This window comes from Ursus arctos, unplaced genomic scaffold (assembly GCF_023065955.2).
Source record: "Ursus arctos isolate Adak ecotype North America unplaced genomic scaffold, UrsArc2.0 scaffold_12, whole genome shotgun sequence".
Classification (NCBI taxonomy): domain Eukaryota; kingdom Metazoa; phylum Chordata; class Mammalia; order Carnivora; family Ursidae; genus Ursus; species Ursus arctos.
In genome coordinates this window covers 3,438,947-3,466,821 of record NW_026622786.1, presented here as the reverse complement: position 1 = coordinate 3,466,821, position 27,875 = coordinate 3,438,947, and the positions used below count along the sequence as shown (strand labels likewise).

The following is a 27,875-nucleotide window of genomic DNA, read 5'->3' as shown; positions in this document are numbered from 1 at the left end:
CAGGATGAATAAAAAGTGAAAATTCCAGGGTTTCTTTCCTTCATCACATTATCTTGGCCGCAGAGGGCAGCCAGGGAAAAACAATTTGACATTTCCTGTAGACACTAGAATATCACTTCTTCAACCAATTTAAAAGCTTCCCCCTGCGCTTTGTCTTTGTATGAGAGTCATGTCTTCACTGACAATGCCTTACAATTAACCTGGTACAGACTTATACTATTCTTAATATATAGCCTTTTTCTGTCTAACACACTGCCATAGCTGGAACTTACTTTTACACCCAATTTGCGAGGTTTTGAATCCATTGTAATTGGTTGTATTTAGTGTTGGAGATTGCTGACAGTTGTTTTCACTTCCACCACCTTATTGTGTGATTTCTGTTGTTAAAAAAAAATTTTTTCCCTGCCTGAGTCCTGAGATCGAGTCCCGCATTGGGCTCCTTGCTCAGCAGGGAGCCTGCTTCTCTCTCTGCCTGCTGCTCCCCCTGCTTGTGCGCTCCCTCACTCTCTCTCTCTCCGACAAATAAATAAATAAAATCTTTAAAAAAAACTTAAAAAATCTTGCAGAAGATCAACAAGGAGATAAAAGACTTAAACAACATGACATAACAGACATCTATCGAACACTCCACCCAATAGGAACAAAATAACACAGTTCCTCTCAATTGCACTCAGAGCATTGTCCAGTATAGAACATACACTAAACCATAAAAAAGCCTCAATATATTTAAAAGGACTAAGATCATAAAATTTTGAAACATCTCACAAACCAATACTATCACATAGTCTAGTTGTAAGTTGGCAAGCAGAATGGGTAATTTGTTGGGTCTTCTTTCACTTTGTCATGAATGTTCAGTGACACATATGGAGGTGGCCATGGTCACACGTATGTGGGCCACTAGCCTGGAAAGCAAAACAGCTAAAGGGAAGAGACAAATATTCCAGAGTAGTTTCTTTAGTGTCAGGCTCACAAAACCAGGGAGAAATTCCTCCATAGGAAGTAAGGAGGTGTCAGAGGATCACTTTCTCTCCTAACTGTGCCTCTCTTTAAAACTTCAGCCTCTATGTCATTAAATGTCATTGCACAGAAATGCTGTGGATCACCACCAACCATTATAGACCCATGACCTTGATTTTACCTTGCTCTGACAAAACAACCACAAGTTAGCGGATATGGTTCAACATAAACTATCAATCAGTGTTCTACAAAAGCTGCTCTGGATGTAAGAATAGCATTAGTTTGGGGCGCCTGGGTGGCTCCGTCGCTTAAGTGTCTGCCTTTGGCTCAGGTCATGATCCCGTGGCCCTGGGATCCAGTCCTGCATTGGGCTCCTTGCTCAGCAGGGAGTCTGCTTCTCCCTTTGCCTGCCACTCCCCCTGCGTGTGCTCTCTCTCTCTGTCAACTAAATAAATAACAATCTTAAAAAAAAAAAAAAGAATAACATTAGTTTATAAGTCATCCCAAAGTGGCCATTACATGCATTCAAAGACATAGACAAAAACTCTTTCAATGACTTTGACAAATGGGAAAGATTTCCTGTGGAGCTAGAATGAATGTCATAAGTGACAATCATAAAATATGTGTATAGAGATTAAAACATAAAGCAATCCACACATACAGGAGGAGGGTGGGGCTAGGAAGTAGGGATGTCAAACTTGGCTTCCAGTTTAATGAAAAGCCAGTATACTTCCTCAATGAAGGAAAAAAGCAAACATAACCCTGGGCTATGGCAAGAAGAAAATTCAGACACAGGATAGAAATCTTTACAAATTAGGGGCGCCTGGGTGGCTCAGTCGTTAAGTGCCTGCCTTCGGCTCAGGGCGTGATCCCGGCATTCTGGGATCGAACCCCACATCGGGCTCCTCCACTGGGAGCCTGCTTCTTCCTCTCCCACTCCTCCTGCTTGTGTTCCCTCTCTCGCTGGCTGTCTCTCTCTGTCAAATAAATAAAATCTTTAAAAAAAAAAGAAATCTTTATAAATTAATTATTCACACATTGAATATTATACTCAGAATTTTCCCTATATTACTAAACTGTTGTGGAATAAAACTAGAGAACCAAAGAATAACACCAAGACTATCAAAAAGTTTTAAATATTTCCTGACGGAAAAGTGAAGTGACTTCGTGACAGTCCTTAAGACAATGAAAGAATTTGGGAAAATATTGATTCCTTCATGTTTTCTATGCACTTACAAGAATAAACAAAAATATGCTTAAATTTTAGAAAGAGATGTGGTATCAGCACAAGGGCACAGAAATACTGAGAGTGGCTGCTGAAGGGGGTGGTCCCCACAGGTGGTGACCTTCACTACAGAACAGGTGACTTGTGTATCAGCCTGGCCTCAGCAACTGGAAGACAGGGGCTCCTAAGATTCCATGACACCCCTCACTTTCCAGTTCTGTTATTGTGACTCCAAACAGTTACCTGGCAGGCTGGGTGCTCCATCTGGCACTCTAACCGAGCCTGAGCTGAAGGCAGTGCCTAGGCTCTGGGTTCTGGTATCTTCTGCCTTGTTTTTGTGGTTAAGAATTCTTACAGTTGTGGAATGCTGACAAAGTTTGGCCTCAAAGTAAGTATGAATTACATCTGCATACTTTAGACCTGTTTAAGTCCATTTTTTTTCCACTTAAGGAAACTTCGAGGTATAATTTACAAACTATAAAACTCACTTATTAGGATTGTACAGTTCAGTGATTTTTAGTAATTTACCAGGCAGCGCAGCCATCACCATAATCTATTCACTTGTTTCTAATTATTTGTTGGGTTTCTGCTCCCAGGTTCTGGCTCTACTTCTTCTACAACCACAAAGTTCAGTATGGCAGAATCTCTCACTACTTTCTCTGATCTGAGGACAGAAATGAGCATCCTAGAAACCAACCGGTACTTGTGCTCCCAGCTGGAAAAAAACAAACAGAACTTCCAAGACCTCATGGAGAAATTCCTCACATCCAAGGCTACTGCTTATGTCCTGGCCAACCAGCTGCAGAAATACAGTAAGCCCTGTGGGTTCACAGTCACCAGAGTGATAAATGATTGCCTATCTTCCCTATGAGAAACTAAACACTCTCCAAACTTTATTCTTCTCTCTCCATCAAAATAAATCTCATCCTGCCTATACTCCTGGAAAAGTAGAAGTGGGTATTTTTTTTTTTAAAGATTTTATTTATTTATTTGACAGAGAGAGACAGCCAGCGAGAGAGGGAACACAAGCAGGGGGAGTGGGAGAGGAAGAAGCAGGCTCCTAGAGGAGGAGCCTGATGTGGGGCTCGAACCCAGAATGCTGGGATCACACCCTGAGCCAAAGGCAGATGCTTAACCACTGCGCTACCCAGGCACCCCTAGAAGTGGGTATTTTACCTGCAATTTGCAGAAGATGGAAACACTGAGGCACAAAGGAATAAAGTTTACTGTGAGAGGTAGGGAGGCATTGAGGCTAAAACCCTGGTTAAGACACTGAACTATCTTTTCTTTCTCAGGAATATGTGTCAGTTTCTAGAAACATATAGTATCACAGTTGGCTTAAATATCTCAGGATTCAATTCCGACTTTTACCGAGCACCCCTTTGCAAAACATTGTGTTAGCTGCACTGAACAAGTACTAGTATTCTCTACCTGCCTTATAGGAGCTCAGAGTTGTCTGTTCCCAACTGAACCGAAGATATCTGGAGAACAGAACCTCGATAGCAACACTGAGGGAAGTCCTGATGCCCCGAGCACGATTTATTTCCCCATACAAGTTCTAAGAAGTTGTTCCTCACACTCCAAGATTGAAAGTATTTCCAGGAAAATCAGAGACTCTGTAACACCTTTTTGATCTTTCCCTGAATATGAACTTTTGGAGACAGCAAGCTAGTCCACGATCTGGGCTTTGAGACGTGTAGCCAAAATTAGAATGATTCTAAGTGGGCGAGGCCTCCAGTCCAGCAGACCAGGTCAGTGTAGGAGCTGGCCCTTCCTTCTCCATGCTCAGCTCTCACATTTGGAAATCCTTGGACAATCCCAAACCTGTTGGTAATGGGGGCCAGCAGGGAAGCAGCGGGAAGCTGTAGTGACGGAAGGAACCATGATGGAAGTGAGGACACGAGAGACAGGAATATTAGAGGAGGATTCTTGCTGATATTGAATTAGAGTTTGCTTTCAAATGTTTACAGTTATTTTTCAATAAATCAATGGGGGATAAAATTTGCTATCCAGCTTACTAGACATGGAGAAGAAAGTTAAAAAGCCTACTTATTAAAGATGGAAAAGATGAGCTTTGGGGTGTAAAAATATAGGATTTTTTTTTTACATCACTCATTAAAATCACAATTGTAAGACACATTGTTTGAAGCTAGAGAAGAAAAAAGGTATCACCCTAGATCTTAGTGTAAAGATAATACAGTGCAGTGATTAAAAGCATGTATCCTGGGGCCAGACTTCTGGGTTCAAATCCAAGTTATCCTCTTTATACCTCAGTTTCCTCATCTGTAATAGTAGTAAGAATAATATTTACCTTTTCAGCTAATGGTGATGATTACACGATAATAATTCTTGAAAATCTACTAGAACAATGCCATGGAAGCACTACGTATTAGTTCTCCCTCTAACACAACACCTGGTAGCATTTGAACATACATCTTTCAGATTTCTTCCCCTCCGTATACATATTACACAGTTGAGTCCAGATAAACTTGGAAATCTTTGAAATATTGGGGGGATTATTGAAACTCTCAACATGGGAGAACTGTCAGTCCTACAATCTTTGGAACTTTCCCAACACACATGAAATCACTACTTCATGTCCCAGGTTAATGGTTTACCTAAGTGGCTAGGAGGCTTGGTGAACTGGCCCAAGATTTGGAGTCAGACCTCAGGGGATATGAATTCTGACTTGTCTTCTTCCAGTTCAATCATTTTGAGTACGTTACGCGTCCTGAGCTTCTCTTTCCTCATCTCTAAACTGCCATGTAGTCTGGGAGATTGAGGAATGAGATCGGGAAATCCCAGCATGGAGCCTGGTAATGGGGTTATATTTGTCCTTGACAGCGGTATGTCCAGCTTTCCACTGAGGCAGGTGTGTCTATTTTCTCAGAGAACGAAGAGTACAAAGGCCTCATCGAATCCGTGCTGGAGGAGGAAGTGCAGTTTGACAGGGAACAGGCAGAGAAGATGAGACCAGCTGCAAGGCTTGGGTAAGGAGGTACCTGTGTGGGAAAGTGTGAACTACTATTTGAAGTGGGGCAGCCCAGGCTGCTAGCATAAAGAGCGCATTTGTCCAAGGAGAGGGATAGAAAAGTACATGGCAGGCACAGAACTAGAGAAAGACAACTGGCGGGGCTGTGGGAATTGGGTAGTAGAGTAGTTAGGTCTCTGGGGTTCTCCCTTAAATAGCATATGAATAAAATGGAGACAGATGCGTGAGATGGAACACTAGCAATGTGGCTTCTAGCTGCGTGACCTTGCGCAGATTTACTTAACTTTCCTGCATCTTCGTTACCTCAACTACTTCATCTGAAAAATGAAAATACAAACAGTATCATAACCCTCAGAAGGTTATGAAGATTAAATGCATGATTACAAGTTAGAACCATCTCTGACACATATGAAGCTCTCAACGATATTTTCTGTAATTATTATACTTTTATTTTTGATAGGTGTGGTAGTTGTCATTAATGGACTAACATTTTCTACCACAAGAGATACTTTCCAAGCTTTTCAAAGTGACTCTTCATGATAAAAATGTTTCTCCTTCTCAACTTTAATTTTTTTTCTGAATTTATACTATGTGGAGTACTAACTGGCAGGGCTATTAGGTAGACAGATAATCAAGCAACTGTTGTCTGGAAAATAGATTAAGAATGTGCTGAGGACTAGCATTGTCTCCCCTCAGAGGGCTTCAAATATAGGGTAGATTGTGGCATTCAAGATGTCTTTTAACCCTTTATTGAAATGAAATCTGAGAAGCTCAAATGTGTAAAATCTAAAGCAGAGATACGTGACTGAAGGAAGCCTAGGTCTGGAGCCTCTGTTGCTCTCTAGTCTATGCCTTCACCAGCTCTGACACTTTATAGGAGCTCTGTGGAAGAGTCTGAGAGACAGGCTGTAGAAGATCACTTAGTAGGACAGCAGGGAGGAGATTCAGGCATCGGCTGAGGTAGATGACTATAAACGTCTAATCCAGCTCTAGGATTATGTGGTTCTAAGTATTAACTGAATACCTACTTACATGTGTGCTCTCTGTTGGGTACTGTAAGTTGGATAATATGTGGTACTGTCTCTAGCCTCAGAGAGCTCACATTTTAGATTGGAATCCATGCAAAATATTTGTATAATCATTAGAAAATGGTGAAAACCCACTTAGAGTGATGTAATTGCTGTTACTCAGAACTTTATTTACTCTTCAGTGTCTTCTTACCAATGATGGCTTATTTTCATGTCACTGAAAAGAATGCTATCCTTGATCCTTTCATTGATTTTTCTTTTCATCCTTTGAGTCAACACCACGTGTAGCCATCCAACACTTCTATAACTGGCTTGTACGTGTGTGCACGCCACTTTCTGCATAATGCTTGATGATATATATTTCATGGAAATGGAGGTGGGCTGAACTGAGGAACTGAAGGGGCATCATTTCAAAGTAAAGTTAATAAAAAACAAAGAAACAAACCCAGTGCTGTTTCCTCATTCCCTCTGTCACAGGCAAGTCATACAACTTCTGTAAAAATTCAAAAATTGGGAAATTCCTTAGGGGCATTCTACGAGATGTCTCTGCTGAAACTCCCATAACCTATCCACTATTACATTTTGCTTTTTTCCCTTACTTTAGGAAGTATGATCCCCTAATTCAGGCTCAGGCGCGAGAACTGACCCACTTACGACAGAGGATACAGGAAGGGAAAGGTGTCTGTTATCTTTTCATTCAGCATACAAAGAGCACGGTCAAGTCTTTTGAGGGCCTCCTCAGGAGCACTGACATTGCCCGCTACCAGGGACAGAGATTCTGTGAACAACTGGCCCAAGGAAGCCAGCTGGCAGAGAACCTTGCCAGCAAACTCACCACTGGTAAGTTGGCTTACAGGCTAGGGAGACCCTTAGATCCTCCCAAAGCCCCACGTAAGTCTCCATGCTTCCACGACTCTAAGAGTGACTCTAAGATGTCCTGCTGTTGGGGCGCCTGGGTGGCTCAGTCGTTAAGTGTCTGCCTTCGGCTCAGGGCGTGATCCCAGCGTTATGCGTGATCCCAGCGTTATGCGTGATCCCAGCGTTATGCGTGATCCCAGCGTTATGGGATCGAGCCCCACATCAGGCTCCTCCGCTGGGAGCCTGCTTCTTCCTCTCCCACTCCCCCTGCTTGTGTTCCCTCTCTCGCTGGCTGTCTCTCTGTCAAATAAATAAATAAAATCTAAAAAAAAAAAGATGTCAGCTTATTGATAGTGATGCTATCAGGTAGAAATACCTAGGGGCACTCACCTGGGCCCAAGGTAAGGCCCCACAATTTCCTCCTCCTTTTAAGGATAATTGATTTACAATAAAACAGCCCATTGTAGTGTCAGTTCTGTGAACTTTGAGAAATGCATATACAGTGGTGTAAGCACCACCACAATCAAGATACAGAATAGTTCCATCACCACTAAAAGTTCCTTTGTGCTTCTGTGTAGCCAATCATTGTCTCCCGCCCCAGTTTCTGGAAGCCACTGGGTCTGTTTTCTGTCCCTACAGATTTACCATCTCCTGAATGTATCAGTAGTTTGTTTCTTTTTCTACTGTTGAGTACTATTGCATTATATGGGTACACCACTTTTATGTATCTATTTACCCATCGAAGGATACTTGGATTATTTCCAGTTTAGGGCAATTATGAATAATAGCTATAAAGATTCACATACAGGTTTTTATGTGAAAATACATTTTCTATTCACTTCACTTCCCTTGGGTAAATACATAGAAGAGGGATTGCTGGGTCACATGGTAAGTGTATGTTTAACCTAGAAGAAACTGCCACACTGTTTTCCAGTGTGGCTATACCATTTCAGATTCCCACTGGCAACGTGTGAAAGTTTCCGTTGTTCCCCAATATCAACTTTGGATAATTTCAGGTTGTTGTTCTTTTTGCTTTTTGTCTTAGCAGTTTTAGTAAGTATGGGGGCAGGGGAATGCATTGTGGTTTTAATTTGCACTTCCTTAATGACTAATGATGTTAAGGATCTTCTCATATGCCTATTGACTCTCCTTATATCTTTGGTGAAGCCAGTGTCGAACATTTTGTCATTTTAAAATTGAGTTGTTTGTTTTCTTATTATCAAGTTTTGAGGGTTCTTTACATTTCTGGATACAAGTCCTTTATGAGCTATTTAATTTACAAATATTTTCTCCTGGACTATGGCTTATCTTTTCATTCTCTTAACAGTGTCTTTCAGAGAGTAGAATTTCTTAATTTTAATGAAGTCTAACTTATGGATCATGCTTTTATGTTATATCTAAGAACTCTTTGCCTAAAACCAGGTCCTTTGCCTTTCCATATAAATTTTACAATCGGCTTGCCATTATCTGTTTAAAAAAAAAAAAAGCAACAGCAACAAAATCCTCTTGGGATTTTGAGTGGCATTGCTTTGAATCTATGAAAAGTTTGAGGAGAATTGACATTTTTAATAATACTGAGTTTTCTGGGGCACTTGAATGGCTCAGTCGATTGAGTGTCTGACTCTTGGTTTTGTCTCAGGTCATGATCTCAGGGTCCTGGGATTGAGCCCTGTGTGGGTTCTCGCCCTCTGCCCCTCTCCCACTCTCTCTCTCAAACAAATAAATAAATCTTAAAATAATACTGAGTTTCCTAATTAATGATCATAGTACCTTATTAGGCTGAGGACATTTCCTTTTTAATTTTTTTGTTTTATTCATATTTGAATGAGCAAACCTTTTGTTTTTTGTTTTATGATGGTGACTGCTGACAACAGGGAAAAAAATTATGTCTCCTAATGCAAACATGAGTAGGCATGGTCCAACCAAGAAATGTTTCCAACTTACCTGAGGAAGTTCCTTCTTTTTTTTTTTTTTTTTTTTGAGGAAGTTCCTTCTTATTCCTTATTTTCTGAGAGTTTTATTTTCAATAGATGTCGAATTCTGTCAAATGCTTTTTATTCATTTATTTAACGATTGAATGTTATATCGTAAGACACTGGGTCCTGTTAAAACCCTCTGGAAATTATTTTTTTAGCAGGCAATTAATCCTATTAGGTTCAGACTCCCAAGTTCTGTCTCACCTTCTGTAGGCAGTAGTTCCAATGTCAGGTGAGTGTTCAGTGCCTTTGATATGCTGCTGTTTGGGTTGGTCCAGCAAATATGGTACTCAGGTTTAGTCTGGACTGGGTGGTGGTTTATGTGGTAATTCAGTTCTCTAATCCTTTGTCATGATTTGTTGGGTCTATTACATACATATTCGGTTTGGCGATGAGTCCTGGGACTTTTGTCAGCTTATAGACAGTTTTCCAGCCTCTCTCCTCTCTGGTATTTCTTCCGTACTTTCAAGTTCCCAAGGGTCCCTTTTCCAAAAAGTTCCTCTGTTCAGAAAGATTGAGTTCTCAGAGATTTCTTTTCTCACACTGTGTTGCAGTTTTGCATGACTGGGGCTAATTTGAGGAGAGCAAGGAGGCAAAAAAATTGAGAAATAGAAAATAAAAGGGAGCACTCTTCACATTTTTTAGGGAAGAGATCCCTTTTTCTTGGTTCTTTTGATCAAAGAGTTGGATTCTCTTTTGTGGTTTAGGTCACCATTCAGCTGCCTTGACAATACAGTTCTGCAACTGTGCTGGTCTCTAGGTGGGTGAGGGAAAAAAGAGGGAGGATTCTCTTCACACACTCTGGCATGCACAGGTGCTTTTCTCCAGTCATTTGGTTAGAAGGGTTAGGTGGATTCTCCTAAAGTTTTTGCTCCTCAGAGACTGCAGTGGGTGCTTTATGAGAGCCTATTAGGACACACAACCATGGTCTAGCCACCGGCCAGCCTTGTGGCAAAAATGAAGGTTACAGGTGGAGAAGCAACACTGGACAAAAGACATTTTAAACTTTTTTTGCCTTGACTTGGTAGCAGATGTCATGGTGATGATTTGCCACACCAGGAACACACTGCCAGTGTTGCTCAGGAAAGCCTTCCAGGCTACTTCTCTGAAGACATCCTAAGCCCTCTCTCTCAGAGCCTTCCGAGCAAACATGCAGAGTATTACGTCTCAAATCATATAGGCCCTCATATTTGTAACGTGTGAAATGGGACTTGCTCAATTTCTGAATAGCTCTTTCTATTTTTTGGTTCACAGAAAATCACAATGATAAGAAGGATGAAGATGGACAGGAGCCACTAGCACCCAGGTAACTGAATGATGAAAGGGCTGGTAATGGAATGGTGAGGTCTAGAGAAGATTCCAGAAGCAAGGACCAAGACGCCAAAGTCCCAGTTCCAGGAAAAAACTCAGAAACTACTGATTGTACCTATTTCTTTTTTTTTAAATTTTTTAAAAAAGATCTTATTTATTTGAGAGAGAATGAGAGAAAGAGAGATTGAAAGCATGAGAGGGGGGAGTGTCAGAGGGAGAAGCAGACTCCCTGCTGAGCAAGGAGCCGGCTGTGGGACTCTATCCTGGGACTCCAGGATCATGACCTGAGCTGAAGGCAGCTGCTTAACCAACTGAACCACCCAGGTGCCCCCGATTGTACCTTTTTCATTCATTCATCATACAATGATGTGTCTGTCCTTTTAAACAATCAATATTGTCTGTTCTCTGTGAGTTCTTGTATTGATTACCGTTTCCTAGTAATTCATCAAGTTTAGTTAGCTAGAGTCAGTCTGACATAAAGGCCAGAGATTCCTGGTGTCTGTATTCTAAAAACCTGTATGGTGAAAAAAAACAAAAAACCACGTCTCAGGAGCCAGTATTCAGTGGCCCACTTCATATTGTATTAAACAAAAGTTGTCCACAGCATTTTAAAACTGCTATCCTAGGTCTCTGTGTGTCATACGTGTATTTGAGAGTAGTCGAGTCTACTTCCTCATCCACATGTTATGCAGTCAGCACACTGAACACCTGCTGCTCCCTTCTACCCAACTCTAGGCACAGTAACCCCGGTCAGAAGTGGATTGTTATGTTTTCTTTCTCATCCAGTTGGCCTCTTTGGTTTCTGGCGTATCTTCCAGGAGCTTCAGATAGGACCAGCTGCTGTAAAACTGTGGTTCCAGGTTGCCTTAGTTTAATCTCCTGTCTTACCGCCTTCCTTGCCCCTATCCCAGGCTCAGCAGGGAGCTCCAGGAGGAAGAAGTGAATGAAGTCCCGGAAGACTCACTAGATGAACGGTATTTGACTCATTCCAGTCACTGTGACTCTCACCAGCCTCCCAGCAGCAGTGCCTTCCCCTCTGATGTGCAGGAAGCCAGCTCTGCTGTGGAAGTCACCAGTGAGTACTCCCATTATAAAGAGAACAAAACTCCAACAACACCGGAAGAATGGAGAATAAAGCTCCAGTAGCTTCTACATACTAACCGCCTCTGCCTAGGCTGAATGAGATCATCTCGGCAGGCAGGCCCTAAAGATTAACCTTGAAAAAGTGATGAGCCTGAACACAGCTCTGGGACCAAGTTTCAAGTACAGGTCCCTGGTGGGTCAGGTAATTTGCATTGTTCCTGGCCCACACCTCACCTCAGTCACTCTGGCCCCCACTGGCATGTGCAAGCTGATGGACTCGAGGCAAGCCAGATTGAGAGTGAAGGGACCGTGGCAGACTGCTACCACTTCAGCGTGTGTACAGAATCTAATAGGCCTCCTCTAAGATGAAGCATCTTAGCTTTCTGGGAATGTTCTTGCTAATTATAGTTCCTGAACAGTGTCCCTTAAACTTTTCTAACTGCCTGAGATATACTAGCAGTCTTGCCCATATTTTTGGAGGTGCAGTATCATGGTTCCAGTCTCCAGTCTTCATCTCCTCTACAGATGACTTGCTTCCTTATAAGGTTCCGTCTTACTACCAGAACATCAGGTGGTTTCCCTAAGGACAAGGCTCAGCTCTTGGCAACCCTTGGGTAAATACTAGGGTTCCCATCCTTTGTGTGACACTATTTTTAAAAAATGTCTGTGGGTTTAGTCTCAGCGCTATAATCTAATCTAAACCAACAACCAGCCTGTCTACTGGAAAAAAGGCCTAATCGAGCAGCCATGCCGCTAGCATGCCCCTTTCCTAAGAACCCCAAACTAGCCAGTGTAGCTCCTCCAGGTATGTAAGAGCCCCTAGGGGGGTAGCAGCCTCACTGGTGTGTGTGTGTGTGTGTGTGTGTGTGTGTGTGTGTGTGTGTGTGTAGATTAAAACCTCAACCTTCATCTCTTTTCCCTTTTTTGACTGTTTGACTTTCCTTTGGGGATCAAAGTTTGAATTGTTAGAGAATTATATGTTTTACGTCCTCTCATAGGCATGAAAATAGACTTTTTTAAAAAAAAATATTTTATTTATTTATTTATTTGAGAGAGAGAGAAAACAGGCAGAGGAGCAGAGGGGGCAGGACAAACAGACTTTGCGCTGACCACAGAGCCTGATGCGGGGCTCGATCTCACAACTTAAGATCATGACCTGAGTGGAAATCAAGAGTCAGATGCTCAATCAACTGAGCCACCCAGGCATCCTGAGAAAGAGACTCTTAATCCACTCAGTGTTAGCTGAGTTTTTTAATAGTGATATAAGCCACCTCAGGTTTTGTCTTTTCGCCAATGGTGTGTGCCTTTTATTACCCAGGCAGTCCCCTTACAAAGGCTTCCTCATTCCTATTTCCCATTTCACCTTGAGATGTAGAAGGAGGTCTTTGTCATCTATTAAAGATGTTCAGTCATAAATCATGTGGGAGAGGTATTTAGTAGAGACATTTATTAGTACCTGAAAGTCTTACATAAGAAGTGGCCACATCTCTCCCAGAACTAGATAAGCCCTTCTCAGAAGCCTTATTTGATGTTTTCCCTGCCTTGTGTCAACCTCCTTTATACTTCCCACATCCTTGTGTGAGAGGTGGTCCTGTGGAGTTTGCTTAGCACTGGACCATGCTTTGTTTGAAGGCCTTTAAGGGCTCTTAAAGGAAGTTCCCTGGTGTTCCCTGATGAAAGAGGAAGTTGGCAGAAAAATGGTGAAAGGCAGGGATCTTGCTGAGAGGCCCTTGGCCACCCCATTAGTGATAAGGATTCTCCATCTCCTACCTCATTCCCTGTGCTGGTGGAACGGCTGCAGAAGATGAGATCCAGAACCTGCAGCAGCACCTGAAGGAAATTCTTTTCATCAATGACTGCCTTCAAGAAAAGCTGGAACATCATCTCAGCATTTCTGACCAAGGAAACGGTAGGGGCAGCCCAGGTCTGCCTGCTTCTGGCAATATGTATCTTTCTAAGGACTTGTCCTGTGTTTCAGGGCTTCATAAGATTTCAAGAACTTGATAAACCTTACTTTCCTTACTCTTACAAATGGCCCAACTAGGGAGAATAGGGCAGGTATGAATACTCCTACTTTTTAGATGAGTAAATAAGTTCAGATAGAGATTTGCCCCAAGGCTGAGCTATCCCTCCGTCTTCAAGTTGTCTGACCTCCAAAACTCTTCTTGTGACTCCTCTTCTATATACTTTCTGCGGCTCCTCTCCTCTCACGTGGCAGTCATTCGGTAGAACTTGGGTTGCTGAGTACCGCATTCAGCAGAGTGAGGGTCTCTGCTGCTGCCATCCTCATCCCCCTCTCTAATGTCTTGGTTACTCTTCATTGTCCCCAGTGTTGTTCTTCTCCCCGCATCCTCCTCTTGGATTGCACTCACACAGAGGCCATCATTCCTCAGTCTTGGACTGGGCCAGAGCAGTGTCTTGGCCTCTTTCCACACCAAAGCAGCAGCTCTTTCATGAGAAAAGTCTCCTTCATAATTTCAGCCATTCGGTGTGATAATATTAATGAATGAGCTGGCATTTGTTAATGGCCTTGTGAAAATTAAGCTTCCGTCCCATTACATCGAAGTCCCGACCTTTGAGTCCCCAAGGTTTCTGGGCTGAGAAAGAAGGGGAAAAGGAATTGCAGAAAGCATTATCTCAAGTGAATGTGTTTAACTTGCCTAAACTGTCATTATTTCCTGGACTAGGATGCACATCTAACCTCAACAGGCAGAGCGTGGAGTCTGTCGCCCAGCGGTTCAATGAAAACAGAGGCATCAGGGAAGGAAGTCTGAGCCTCCTGGCTCACCTGAATCGTATTTCCAGAGGTAAGTGATCAAAACCCCCAAGAGAGGGTCGCGCTCAGAGCCGCCTTTTCTCCTGCCGTACCCAGCTATAAAAACAAAAGGTGATGGGGAGGCCACAGCTACCCAAAGCCTCACGACTCATAATTCTCAATCTAGAGAGGGCTACCTCCTAGGTGCTCCCTCCACAGGTGCCCAGACTCCAGGCTCCAGGAAGGGGTACGTCTGGGAAACCCACCATTAGGTACAAACCACACCTCACTAATGCAAGCCTGAAAAGCACAATCCTCAAAGGTGAAAAGACATGAGAGAACAATTATTTCAATTGAGTAAAATTTGCCAAGATTAGATAAACGCTGTCTTTGAATGCGGAAAGAACAAGCAAATAGAATTTAAATTCTGGGTCAGTAGTCTTTGAGGAAATGTGAGGACCAGAAGAGGTACCATGAGCTTAAAAGGAGTAAAACCCCAATTTTCAAAAACTGGTGAAAATAAAGTACTAAAAAATTGAAATAAGTATAGCTTATATTGATCCTTGGCAAAATACAAATTTATTGCACTCAAACTGTAATATTCCAGTCACCTTATGGTTCCCAACTCTTACTATTGAAAAAAGCCAAACCAAACCAAATTACCTTCAGATTGGTAAAAATATTTACAAACCTGCAAAATATCTTCAGCCTATCTCCTATATACCAGACTCAGTATTTACTGAGTTTTTGCTGTGTGCAATGCCCACCCCAATAGACATCCTTGCCTGATCTTGTAGGTGCCAGGTAAGGAAGGTCACCTAAGATTCCTTTTACCTTCTTTTTTTTTTTTTTAAGATTTTATTTATTTATTTGAGAGAGAGAGCACAGGCAGGAGGGGGGGGCAGAGGGAGAGGGAAAAACAGACTCCCCACTGAGCAGGGAGCCCCACCTGAGGCTTGATTCCAGGACCCTGAGATCATGACCTGAGCTGAAAGCAGACACTTAACTGACTTAACCAACTGAGCCACACAGGCACCCCTCCTTTTACCTTCTTGTACTTATGTTGTTTTTTTTCCCAAGGACTCTTCTAAATAGGACTGTCCTCAGATTAGTGGAACCAGTTGCCTGGTGGCTCAGAGAATGGAAGGACCTGGGAATTTATATCAGTCCCACAGCACCCAGTGACCCTACCTGTAAATCATTATCCATGATTGACAGGTATAGGCATAGGAAAGCCCAGCTACTTGACTTGAGGACATCTTTGTGGTGAATTAGCTTTAGGAAAAGCAAATCTAGAGGTGAACTTGGTAAAGACCCAGCTAGATAAACAGAAGGAAATCCTTGCCTTGGAAATCCAATTGAGAAAGAGAGATTCACCTCAGATCATAAGAAGGAAGATTAAAATCTTTAGGTTTAGAAGCCCATGGTGGGACAGCTAGAGAGAAACAGAGAACCATGGGAAATAGGTCAGGTCTCCTAAGTAGCTTTAAATCACGCTGTCATTATAAGAACCTGGTAAGGTCTTGCCTAACACAAATGCCTAGATATCACAGCTAGAGATTCTGATTAAAATGGTTTCACATGTGTTTGGGGTATTAGTTTTTAAAAGCTCCTAGGTGATTCAAATATGAGGCTACCAGTGAGAAGGACCATCGATCTACTAAGATCTCAGCTCACCAATACAGAAGGATCCCAAACGTGCGGTTACTTAGGAAAGGCCAACACTAGCCATTGATGGGATTTGCATTCCTCTCTCAACAGTCTTATTTGTATAGCTGGAAAGAGAAAAGAAAAGATAGATGGATGGATTAGATCTATAATCAGTCTATCTGGAGCAGATAAAGCAAATTCAGATAAGATTTTAGATGTTTTAACTTGAAAATAATCTTTACACCAAATCTATGATACCTTCAAAAGCTTTTAGATCTTAGTGTCCTAAAGAGAATATAACACTAAAACTTTAGGGAACAAATTTATATTTATACTTGCCTTCCCTATACTTAAAAATAAAATCTTTCTCTAAGAAGTAGTTTGGATAGAATTAGGTGATAAGGAACACCTAGGAATGAGAAATTATTTTTTCAGTTTTCACTTAGGAACTCTGTTACTCGATCTAGTGGAAATATTCCTACAAATGTTCCCAAGTAGCAACTGTGTTGCCATGTGACCTGGAGGGACCTCCAGCCCTGGTGCTTCCACCCCGCCAGACTGGAAGGAGTTACTGAAGGTTCTTGGTCTTACCATGAGAAGAAATTCAAAGACAGACACGCAGCCCAGTGGATAAGTAAAGAAGGAGTAAAGTTTGTTAAAGCAAAAAGTACACTCTTGAGATATCAGAGCAGGCAAGCTCAAGAGAGAGGTAGAGCAGCGTCCCCTGGGGGTTGGGTTTCTTACATTCACAGTTGTTAACTAGGGGGCGGGAAGCAGGGTTTCGGCTTTTTCTTCCTAATTTGGTTGGGGGTTCATGTGATGGCATCTGCCATCTTGGCTGATCTGGTTTGATCCGGCTTCTTTTGGCAGGCTGCCAGAGACAGGCCTCTGACTTCTCAGCTGCCCACGACTTCCTCATTGTTAGCCTCCAGGTATCCTGTCAGAACCTGACTGCCTGCTCTAACAACCTGATGCAGAATTAACGTTATAGGATATCAGTCTCTAAAGGGTGTAAATGGATCAGTCCAAGGTTTAACTTTGCTCTTAATTTGCTAATTTTCTTTTTTCTCTTTCTGATGATTCCTCTCTTTGTCTGTAATCTCTTAAGAAGAATACTTAAAAGAGACTTTCTATAAAGTCAACTCCTGCCCCAGCCAAGGCACCCAATACACTGTGGAGCCTGTTGGCTTCCTCCAGACTGGAGCCTTTTCTCTCCCTTGTCTTAAACTTTGTGACATAGTGAAAAGGCTCAAGGCGTGGATTTTAATCTCAGTATTTTCATTTATAAGTCTTGTGGCTTTAGTTAATACTTGGCCTCTAGATACCACTGTTTCCTCATGGCCAAAGATGGAACTGTGTTTGAATGGTAAATAGATTACGGTACCAATTCCAACTTGGGGAGGGGGTGTTTCCCACACCAACAAGCAAATTTTTGGACACCACCTGGATGGTGTGGTGATTCAAATCAATTCAAATCAATTCTGACACTACCTACTAGGTTCACCTAGTAGAAGACAGCATTAGATTCCACAGGTTAAGGGTTCAGTCCTGTGAGACTGGCCCCACCCTGGCCCCCACTTCAGATGCTAGTAGAAAATCCAGGTTGTCACCTGTATTTCTGACTTTGTAATCAGAGTTTCTTGAGAACCCCCCCCCCCCATGAGGGTTTAATTAATTTGCTAGAGTGGCTTACAGAACTCAAAGAAACATTTTACATACTAGATTACTGGTTTATTTTTTTTTTCATGTATATATGTATGTATGTCTGTGATCTCTGCACCCAGTGTGGGGCTGGAACTCATGACCCCAGGATCAAGAGTCACATGCTCCACTGACTGAGCCAGCCAGGAGCCCTGATTACTGGTTTATTTTAAAAGGATAAAACTCAGGAACAGCCAGAGGAAGAGATGCATAGGGCAAGTGATGGGGAAAGGGTGCAGAGCCTCCATGCTTTGTCTGGGAGCTCTACTCTCCCAGCACCTCTATGTGTTCACCAACCCAGAAGCTCTCTGAACCCCCCATCTTTCGGGTTTTTGATGGAGGCTTCTTTACATAGGCATGATTGAATAAATCATTGGCAGTTGATGACTGAAGTCAACTTCAACCCCTCTCTCATCCTCAGAGGTCAGGGGGATAAGACTAAAAGTTCCAACCCTCCAAATCATATGGTTGGTTCCCTGGGTAATCACCTTCCATTCTTCCAGGACTTTCCAGCAGTTGCCTCATTAACGTAACAAAGACCAATCCCAAGCATTTTAGGAATTCTGCCAGAAACTGGAACAAAGACCAAATTTACATTTCTTATTATAAATCACAATATTACAGATGGTGTCTAACGACCCTGCTGGTTTTCACACTCTAGGCTAGGACTCTTCCCTTGGCACCACCCTCCTATTAGAAAAATAAATAAATAAATAAAATAGGACATGTATTTCCATGCACAATATGCTCTCATTTCTAGAACAGACTTTCTGAATGTGCACGTTTGAAGCAAGGCACACCTCCTGGGAGGTGTGAAAGGCCTTCATTTTTTTCCAGAAGAGTAGAATGTAGAGTAAACTGATCCTGAGGGAGGAGGTGGTAGGGATCTGGCTTACCCACTTGGAGCAGCTTTAAGCACGCTATTAGCGTTATGAGGTAGTGGGGCCCTGTATTTCACACCACAGGGCACATGGTATATTTCAGAGGACTTTCCCTCTAATATGCTAGTGTAACTCCTTCCAGATTGTATTTCACCACCATGACTTATCTACTTTTCAGGTTGCACTCGGCCTCTTTTCTTCCTTAGCTGTCACTTCAGCCTCAGGTATCAGCAGAACAAATAGAAGATTCTCATTTAATTTAGTTTTTTTTTTCTCTTCTATTTCAGGTAAGAACTAACAGTGGAAATATGAAAAGTTCTTATTTCAACAAAGCTTAGTCATAAATGGTTCCCCCATCGATGAAAAAAACTAAAACAACAAAACAGTGAAATTACCAAATCTGAAGGCAAGAAAGGCTTCATCTCTAAGAGTCAAATTTCACAGCCACTCTAGATTTTTACTCCAAATGGATAGTCTGATTGCAGAAATCACAGCTCTTCAGCCTGCAAATCTGACAACTATGTAAGAGACACCAATACCTAGATTCGCACAAATGATCTTGAGATGCCTAATCCTTTTCTCTTGCCAAACCCATCCTGTGGATAACTGGAGTCAGCAGCAGCTGGAAAAAAAAATGTCAAGGACTCGGGTCAAGAATAAATCAGAATAATGTCATTGCAGACTGTTCATCAGCTCTTCAGCACATGTCCATTTCCTTGAAGGATGAAAGATGAGAAATCTTAAAGGACGGAGTTTATTTTATATACATTCTCTTGCCTGTCATTTTTTTTTAACAAATCAAAATTACAAAACTTTCTCTCTCCAGCTAACAACAGGGAAGTCAAACAATATGTCCACTATATTTATATCCCAGAGTGACAGCAACCAAGTCTGGGTGCATCACTTCATTCCGAAATTAAATGTTATCGAGCACCTGGTATTAGATACAAAACTGACACTGTGTCCACACTCTGGGAACTGAGATAACTCAGGCAAAATCTCTACCTTCACAGGGATCTGTAAGCAGAGCAGCAGTCTCATACACGTCTACCTGTGGGCGACCCAAAGAAAGGATGATAGAATCACTGCCAGAGAAAGATCATGAGAGTTTTTGTTCACTCTTGTACTTCCTGTATAGGTCTAGCAAAAGTTGCATTCTAGAGGTCTCTGTTTAGAATACACAGGAAGAAATAGTATATCTACAGGAACTGATAAGTTTCAGATAACTCCTCTCTCATTTGGATTTTTTTTTCCCTGAAAATAAGTACCCATTGATTTGTCTTTTGCAATTAAATATAAAAACCAGACATCTTATTCTGAAGCTCTGAAACATATAAAGTAGCCTCAAACTTACCAGATTTCCAGGCTTGAAGGCTGATTAATGAAAGGAGGACAAATCCTGGATGGCAGGAAAGATCCTTTTGATGGGTGGGTACAGCAAACTAGTGACTTATATTCTTGTACTGGTGGTCAGTATTGAGGACTGCCATACCCTCCTGCAAGGTGGAGACCCATAGAGAGCCAATTTTTAGTCCAGGACTCAGATAGCTGTTCAGTCTTTCATATTTTATAATCAATTTCCCTCAAAATTATTTACTTTGAAACATTTCAAACCTACAGAAAAGTTGGAAGAATACAATTATCACCTTTATTCTGTTCATCTGAATTCAACAATTAAATGTTCATTTGCTCCTTTTCTCTGTCTACAGAGACCCACACCTGCATTCCAATTACTTAGTAAATGCAAGCCCACTTCACCCCTAAATACTTCAGTATGTATTTCCTAATATTAAGGGCATTATCCTATATAGCCATAATACAATTCAATTATCAAATCTAAGGACAATATTAAATCAATAACATTATCTAATATATGCTGCATAAATGTTCCCATTGTTTAAAAAATGTCCTATTTATATACACATGTATGTATAAAGATATAGATGCATTTAATATTTGTGTCTATATCATATATATATGAGAGATTAAGGATTAGGAGTATGTGTTGTGATACTGATATTTCCCCAGGCTCTAATTGAAGTCCCTAAATTGCACTTCAGTCCTTATTACCTGGAACTCTATCGTGATATCTTTGTTTTTGTTGTTTTTGATGGCATTACATTTTTGAAGAGGACAGGCTAGTTATCTTGTTCAAGATCTTATCTTCTGATCAAACAACATTTTTGGAAAGAACAATACGTAAGTATTTGTGTTTCTTATTGCATGCTCTCAAGAAGCAAGCTGTCCAAGAACAAAGCAACAAAATACTGTGAACATTTTTATGTCGAAAATATTAAAGGAGATACAGCATCTGCCAGCAGATGTGTCGTGGCAGCAGTAACCTCGACTCCAAAACTGTAGTGCGTGGCATCTATCTTGACCGGTACTGACTCGTCTTTTAGTTTGCTTTTAATCCCAGCACTGACTGTGACCCTGTTTTGCTGCCAGAGATTTACTGCTGACTCTCCAGCACAATGTGGTCAGAAGGGAAGGAAAACCTTCAGTAAACACTCCTAGAGCCAAGTGTGTAGGAAACTTGGACATGCCCCATGTATAAGCATGTACAGAAACTACTCCAAAATGCTTCCTCTCGAGGAGACTTCTCTGTAATTTCCACTGATGAAATAGCGTCAGCATAGCTGTTTTTCTGGTTGAGATATTTAAAATGGTGGGAGCTGTTTTAGGAGAAATGGGGATGATCTTACTGCATTTTAAATAAAATCCAAACTCCTGTAGCCATAGGTCTACACAGGTTTATCTCCATTCCCCATCAATATGGATATTAGTTGTTCTAGCACCATTTATTGAACCTCATTGAACTGGTTTCTACTGAAAACCAGTTGAACAAATGTCAGTTTTAGGGCTCTCAATTCAGCCGAATTACTGGTGTATCCTGCTGCCACTAGCACATTGCCTTGTCTGCCATAGCTTATAATAAGTCTTTTTTAAGAAAAAATTTGTTTTAGAGCATGGAGGAGGGGCAGAGGGAGAGAGAGAAAATCTCAAGCAGACTCCCTGCTGAGCACAGAGCCCACTGCTAAGGGGCTGCATCCCAGAAGCCCCAAGATCATGACCTGAACCAAAACCAAGAGTTGGGTGCCTGGGTGTCTCAGTCAGTTAAGGGTCTGTCTTCAGCTCCAGTCCTGATCTCAGGGTCCTGGGATGAGCCCCATATCAGGCTCCCTGCTCAGTGGGGAGTCTGCTTCTCCCTCTCCCTCGGCCTATCTCCCCCCCACCCTTGTGTACTCTCTCTCTCTCTGAAATAAACTCTTGGAGAAAAAAAAAAGTCGAATGCTCAGTTCACTGAGTGCCCCAGGTGCCCCAGTAAGTCTTAATTCAGGAAGTGCAAGTCCTCTAGTTTTGCTCTTCTTTTTCAACAGCTCAATTTTGAAAAATGTAAAACTCTATGTAAACAACTACATAGATTAAGATGTGCTGTCATTTTCATCCCTTTCATTTCAGCGTAGAACACATGCCCACCTATGTGTTGGTTGACCCCTGTGGTCCAAGGTTCTCTATTTATTGTACCCTTTAGGAAAAATAAACCTGTTGTGTGCAGGCTGAGGAAGAGGCAGGATGTCCGTAACACTCAGCAGAGTCAGGATTTTTCCTGAACAACAACAAAAAAAATTCGATCACTTTTCTGGCCTTTGATCTTAGGAAATGTTTCCTTTACTTATTTCTGAAACATTTCCAACTGTGAAATAAAGCCTTGTGTTATTTATAATTTTTCTAGGAAAATAGAGTCCTACGGAAGATCCCTAATTTGTTAACCTGATTGTAAGAACTGATGTTGCAAATTGGAGATTAAGAAAGACTTTAACTTTTCTCTGCATAGGAAAGAAGATGGGAGAGAGGCAAAGATGCAAAGTGGGAAGAATAGTCTGGAACCAGAACACTAATGTTAGGATTTGGTAGTGAATGTCAGAGTTTGGAAAAGGGAAGAGACTACATGGGCATATCTAGGGGAAAAAAAACTTTAGTGGAAACAACAGAGAGTTGGGGTGCCTGGCTGGCTCAGCTGGTAGAGCGTGTGACTCTTGATCTCAAGTTCAAGCCCTATGCTGGGCACGGAGCCTACTTAAAAATAAACATATTTAAAGTCCCTTTTATGACGTTACTTATTTGTGAATATATAATTCTTTTCCATCTTTGTAAATGTGGCATAGCTGAGCTTGATGTGTTGGGTTTTTTTAGAATATATTTTTATTTTTATTTTTTTAAAGTATGCTCTATGCCCAAAGTGGAACTTGAACTCACAATCCTGAGATCAAGAGTGGCATGCTTTACTTACTGAGCTAACCAGGCAACCCTGGGAATGTATATATATATTTTAAATGACTATTATACTTCAGAAATTTATCTGTGAACCTCTTAACCACATACATGGCCCTATCACCTGTGCCCTGAGAGTAAAATGGGCCCAACCTGGAGATCTACCTGCGAAAGTGCAATTAAAATTAAGGAGAGAGGTTCTGACTGTCACAGGAATATTAGTTGCCCCTAATGTAGCAGTTTTCCTATTTCTTTCACACCTGATTCTTCATTTTTTAAAAAAGTTTAAGTAATCTCTACACACAACATGGGGCTCAAACTCACGACCCAGAGATCAACAGTCCTATGCTCCTCCAACTAAGCCAGTCAGGCGCCTCCTTTCTTCTTTAAATAAAGGCAAATGAAAAGTAGAAGTATTCAGTTGCACCCTTGGAATCCACAGAAATCCTGGCTAAGGAAGATCAAGGCAAGATTAGAGATTGCCTACTGATTGGTAGCCTGGTCAAAGTTGTCTATTTCCCTTACTTTAGCAAGGATACTACTCACTTTCACCAGCCATGGGAAGACAAGGATCTGGAGAAGGCTGACTTATGGTAACTTTAGATCCTAAATCTCACAGGGTTTCTTCCCTTCTCTTTGAACTACCTCTCACCTACCTAACAGGAGGGATTCACTGCCTTTCTTTCTGGTCAGCATTCTTTTGGGGTCCCTCATGGACATGTCCGAGGTAGGCAGCTGGTTTCTCCTATGTGTCTTTCCCAATCTGGTTGATTTTCAACGACCAGAAGTGACCCACGACATAACTCCCTGCCTGTTGGACCAAAAGGATCTGGATAGCTGTGCAAACTGTAGAGATTACATACAATTAAATCCCAGTTGCCCTGAGTGCACGGCTCACATGATACCTGGGTTTCCGGTAAAGAAGAAAATACTATCTACAAACCTTCTCTGCAGGCCAAACTGAGTGAAGTGTGAGGTTCCAAAAAGGTCAAGAAGAACCTTACTGAGCTTTCCAGGACAGGCTTGAAGGAGGCTGATTCAAAGAAAAGGAGCAATGGTAGCACAACCCGAGGATACGGAGACTAAAGGCTCAAATCTCAACCTATGAATGAAGTAAGGACCATGAGTTGAATCTGTTTCCCACATTTATGAAGTCATTAGCCCAACTTCAGCGTCCAGGACAGGAGTGAGCACACATCAGTGGTTCTCAACAGAGGACGATCTTGCCCACCCCACCCGCTTTCCCACTAGGACAGTTGGCAATGTCTGAAAAGTTTGATTATCGCGGCTGGAGGGTGTGTTTGGCTTCTACTGGCATGTAGTACGCAGACGCCGGGGAAGCGCCAGCCTACAGTGCACCCAAATAGCGTACATACAATGCACGGGAAATGCCTCCACAAGAAAGAATTACCGTGGCAGTATCAGTGGTGCGAGGTGTGGATCCATGTCCACACTTTATTTACTAGACAACACTAATTACTGACTTACGGATATGGAGTCTGAGGAAAACTGGTGTCAGGGAGAACGCTGAGATTTTGGCCTGGGCACACGGAAAGATGGAGTTCGCATTAACTAAGGCGGGAGAACTGCCGGGGCAGCACGTTGCACGCGGGTGGGGGGCAAAAATCCGGAATCCAGTTCCCGACCGCCGAGCCCTCGTTGAAAGTGGTCCGTACGCGCCGTCTCGGTTGCTGCGTCCCCCGGAGTCCACCGGGTGATGTTGGGGACGCCGGGGTCTCACGCCGGGCGCCTCCCCTCCCGCGCCCTCGCCGCGCCCTCGTGTCCGCACGCGGCCTCGCGAAGGCGCGTCTCCAGGGCCGCTCTGAGGGGCGGCCGGGCCGGGGCGACTGGCGCCGGAGTGGAGGATCTGGCGGGGCTCCGGGTGTGTCTTTGGCTTCTCTGAGCGCTCAGTGCGTCAGGGCTCGGTTTTGGGGAAAGCAGGAAAGGAATAGTCTTCCGGATCTTCCGCGGAAGGAAGGGCGGCAGCCTCAAGGGTGGGTGAGTAGTCGGAGCTTCTCGGTGCGCGTTTCTAACGCAGCTACAGCGAGTCGGAGGCTGCGAGAAAACCAAGTAACACGCGGTGCCCTGGTGACGTAGCGGCTGGGACTTGGCGCTTTTTCGCCACCACGCCTTGGGCTAGATTCTTGGTCTGGTGGCGTTTTGCAACGTCTCCTTTTACGCAGGAATTCTCTTTATCCCCGGGTCCTTGGGGTGTTGCCAAAGACGGATGCAGAAGAGGCTCCGCGGCGAGTCCTAAAGCTCCGGGGAAGACGGGGAAGTAACGGCTGCGCGGGTCGCTTCTCCGACTCGGGGCTGAGCGCCCGGCTCCTCACGCTCGCCCGCAGGCCCTCTTACCTGCGCGCGCTGTCTTCCCTCGGAGTATCCCTGTTCTGATCGTATCTCCGTTTCACGCACGGGCCGCAGTGGCTACACGGCGCTCGAAGCCGCTTGTCCAAACTTCCACAGCCAGGCGCAGAGATGAAATCTCGCACGGGGTTCAGGCCGAGCCCACGCTCTTGCTGTCGCCGCCCCTGAGGCGCTCTGCGGACCACGACAGTCGTCCGCTCGGCCTCTTTGGTTCTCTTTGCGTGTAAACTACGTCCTGGGCGTTTGGAAGAGGTGAGGCCCTCGCTCGGAGATGAAGCCCTGCAGTTGGCCCAGGGCTCGCCCTCTCCTGGAGCACGACGTAACTTCTGTAGGCTCTAGCCAACCGTGAAAGGGGCTTTGTGTGGTGAATATGTTTCTCAACAAACTTACATACCGATTTTTTTCCTGCCTTATTCTCTCGTTCCTCTTTTTTTTTTTTTTTAAGATTTTGTTTATTTATTCGACAGAGATAGAGACAGCCAGCGAGAGAGGGAACACAGCAGGGAGTGGGAGAGGAAGAAGCAGGCTCCCAGCGGAGGAGCCTGATGTGGGGCTCGATCTCCTCACGCCAGGATCACGCCCCAGCCGAAGGTAGACGCTTAACGACTGCGCCACCCAGGCGCCCCATCTCGTTCCTCTTCTTGAGCTCTAAATATGTTAGAACTTTTGATATTGCCCTATAGGTTGCTAAGGTTCTGTTCTGGGTTTTTGTTTTTTTCAATTCTTTTTGTGCTTCAGGTAAGATGATTTTTGTTTCTCTCTCTTGAAATTCATTGAATTTTTGTCATTTCCATTACTCCATTAAATCCATCAGTGGTTGTTTTTTTGAGAACTCTTTCCAATTTCAAAATTTACATTTGGTCCTTCACTTACTCTATTTCCTGATAATTTTTCTAACTTTTAACTTACTATGGTTATATTTTCCTTTACAGTCTTGAAATAGTTATAATTGTGGCTTAGTATTTCTTGCCTCCTAGTTTCAACATTTGGGTGATGTCCCAGTCTCCCATGATTGTCTTATCTTGAGCATGGCTAGAGTAATATCAGAGTAAAGTATTAGAGCATTTTGGGTTGTATTGTGGATACTGTAAATGGTATACATACAGATTCTGGATTGCTATGTGTTACAAAAACACTGAATTTTTATAAAAGCAGGCCTGGTTGATATCAAACTGTGAATTCTCTCCCTTGCAATGGATGACAGGCGAAATCTCAGTTGTCACTTTAGCTTTTGCTGAACTACTTGGAGGCCGCCCAACATGCATTATGCAGGAGTCAGCCAGAAACTCGGGCAGAACTTTACAAACAACTTAGAACTTCCTTTCAGTGGCTTTTTCCTTTCTCAGATTCATCTCCACCTCTTGGTGTTTCAACCGCTATGCTTGCCCAAGCATTGTCCTCTGCTCCTTTAATCCAGCAAGACAGTTTGATTTTGTATTGGAATTTAGCTGACCCAAATAGGGCAGACCAAGGTGTGGTCTCAGCCAAAACTTTGCAAAGTGGAAAACTCACCATATCAGTTCTACCTTGTGTCTGCCTGCTTTTGTTCAGTCTCCCCAGAACCTTGAGATAGTATTTAAGAAACATACGTTGTCCCCAGTTTATAGTTATTATCTGTAGTACTCTGAAAAAAAGTAAGCAGCCATTACCACAAGTTTACCTTATTGTCTCAGTAAAGGGAGCTTAGCAAATTGAGCTTGGATCTCAGCTTGGCACAAGCTGTTTCATGAATTTCTAAAGTCACTCCTACCTCAAATGTGGATATGACAAAACCCAGGGTGTATGGAGGAGGATTAATAGGGGGCACAAGTAAGGGGATTGGCCCTTCCAGAGGGTGAGGAGCTGGGTCACCAGCAGCACTTTTGAGAAGGGACTAGAGCAGACCATCATCACTTTTCTTCCTTCATCAGTTTTAGGGCTTCACAAATTGCAAGGAGACCAGACCCTTCTGCATCTACCCCACATACCGCCAGACTCCTCTGTACACAAGGAGATTGCTCCTGCATGCTGAGACTTTTCAAGAAAGCACATTCCTTAGCCAGAAATCGAGCCCGGGTTGCAGTGGTGAAAGCCTTAAATCCTAACCACTAGACCACCAGGGAATTGACCTCTGGGTCTTCTCTCCTGCCCTCTGATGATAGCTCCATTGGAATGGTACTGTAGCTGGTTTCTTCCCCTTATCCTGCCCTGCCTTGCCTGCCCCTCCAGGGATGGTCTAAAAGGTCCTACCCTCCAAATTTTCTCTAAGAGGCAAGCCCACAGGCGATGCACCAGGTACCCTGTGCCCCAAATGGCATGCCACCTAGGAGCCAGGTGTACAAGTCACGGAGGGAATTTGCACTTCTTGGCTAGGGACCTGGAGATGTGCCTTTCCTTGCGACAATGAGGAGACCAGATTGCTGGGAGGAGACAGAAGGGGAGGCTCCCAGGGTGAGGAGAAGGTGAGCACTGAGACCCAGGGATCGACAACAACAGGATTCAGACACAGGCAGGAATGGAGACGGGGTGGATGGAGATCTCTTTCAAGCAAGGTCTTAAACAGAACTCTGGGTGTTCTCCCTAACACATTTTGTACCTTACAGTGTTTCCTTCTCAGTTGGAATCCTTTGTTCTCATCCTTCCAATGCTCTGAGCAAAAAAACTTTAGAGTTCTTCTTGACGACAGTGTTTTGCTCACATCTAATTAGTCAGGAATTCGTGTTTTCCTGTCAGTCAAGTATGCATATCTGTCTACACTATCCTCCTCTTTCTTGAACTCGCAGTTAGAGCAAACAACTCTCTTGATAAGAGTGGAGAAATCAGTCTAAACAAGTGAT

The 27,875-nt window shown here is 43.0% G+C and overlaps 1 protein-coding gene across 1 annotated transcript; it reads left to right on the top strand.

The window, feature by feature from the left end:
- The first annotated feature begins 2,791 nt into the window (after positions 1 to 2,791).
- On the top strand, positions 2,792 to 20,146 carry LOC113246125 (neuroblastoma breakpoint family member 6-like protein). Its single transcript, XM_026486609.4, has 8 exons — positions 2,792 to 2,994; positions 5,073 to 5,172; positions 6,807 to 7,042; positions 10,291 to 10,342; positions 11,259 to 11,422; positions 13,232 to 13,339; positions 14,118 to 14,237; positions 18,705 to 20,146. The coding sequence occupies exons 1-8, from the start codon at positions 2,817 to 2,819 to the stop codon at positions 18,713 to 18,715; spliced, it is 969 nt and encodes a 322-aa protein (XP_026342394.3). The 5' UTR covers positions 2,792 to 2,816; the 3' UTR covers positions 18,716 to 20,146.
- Positions 20,147 to 27,875: the final 7,729 nt, after the last annotated feature.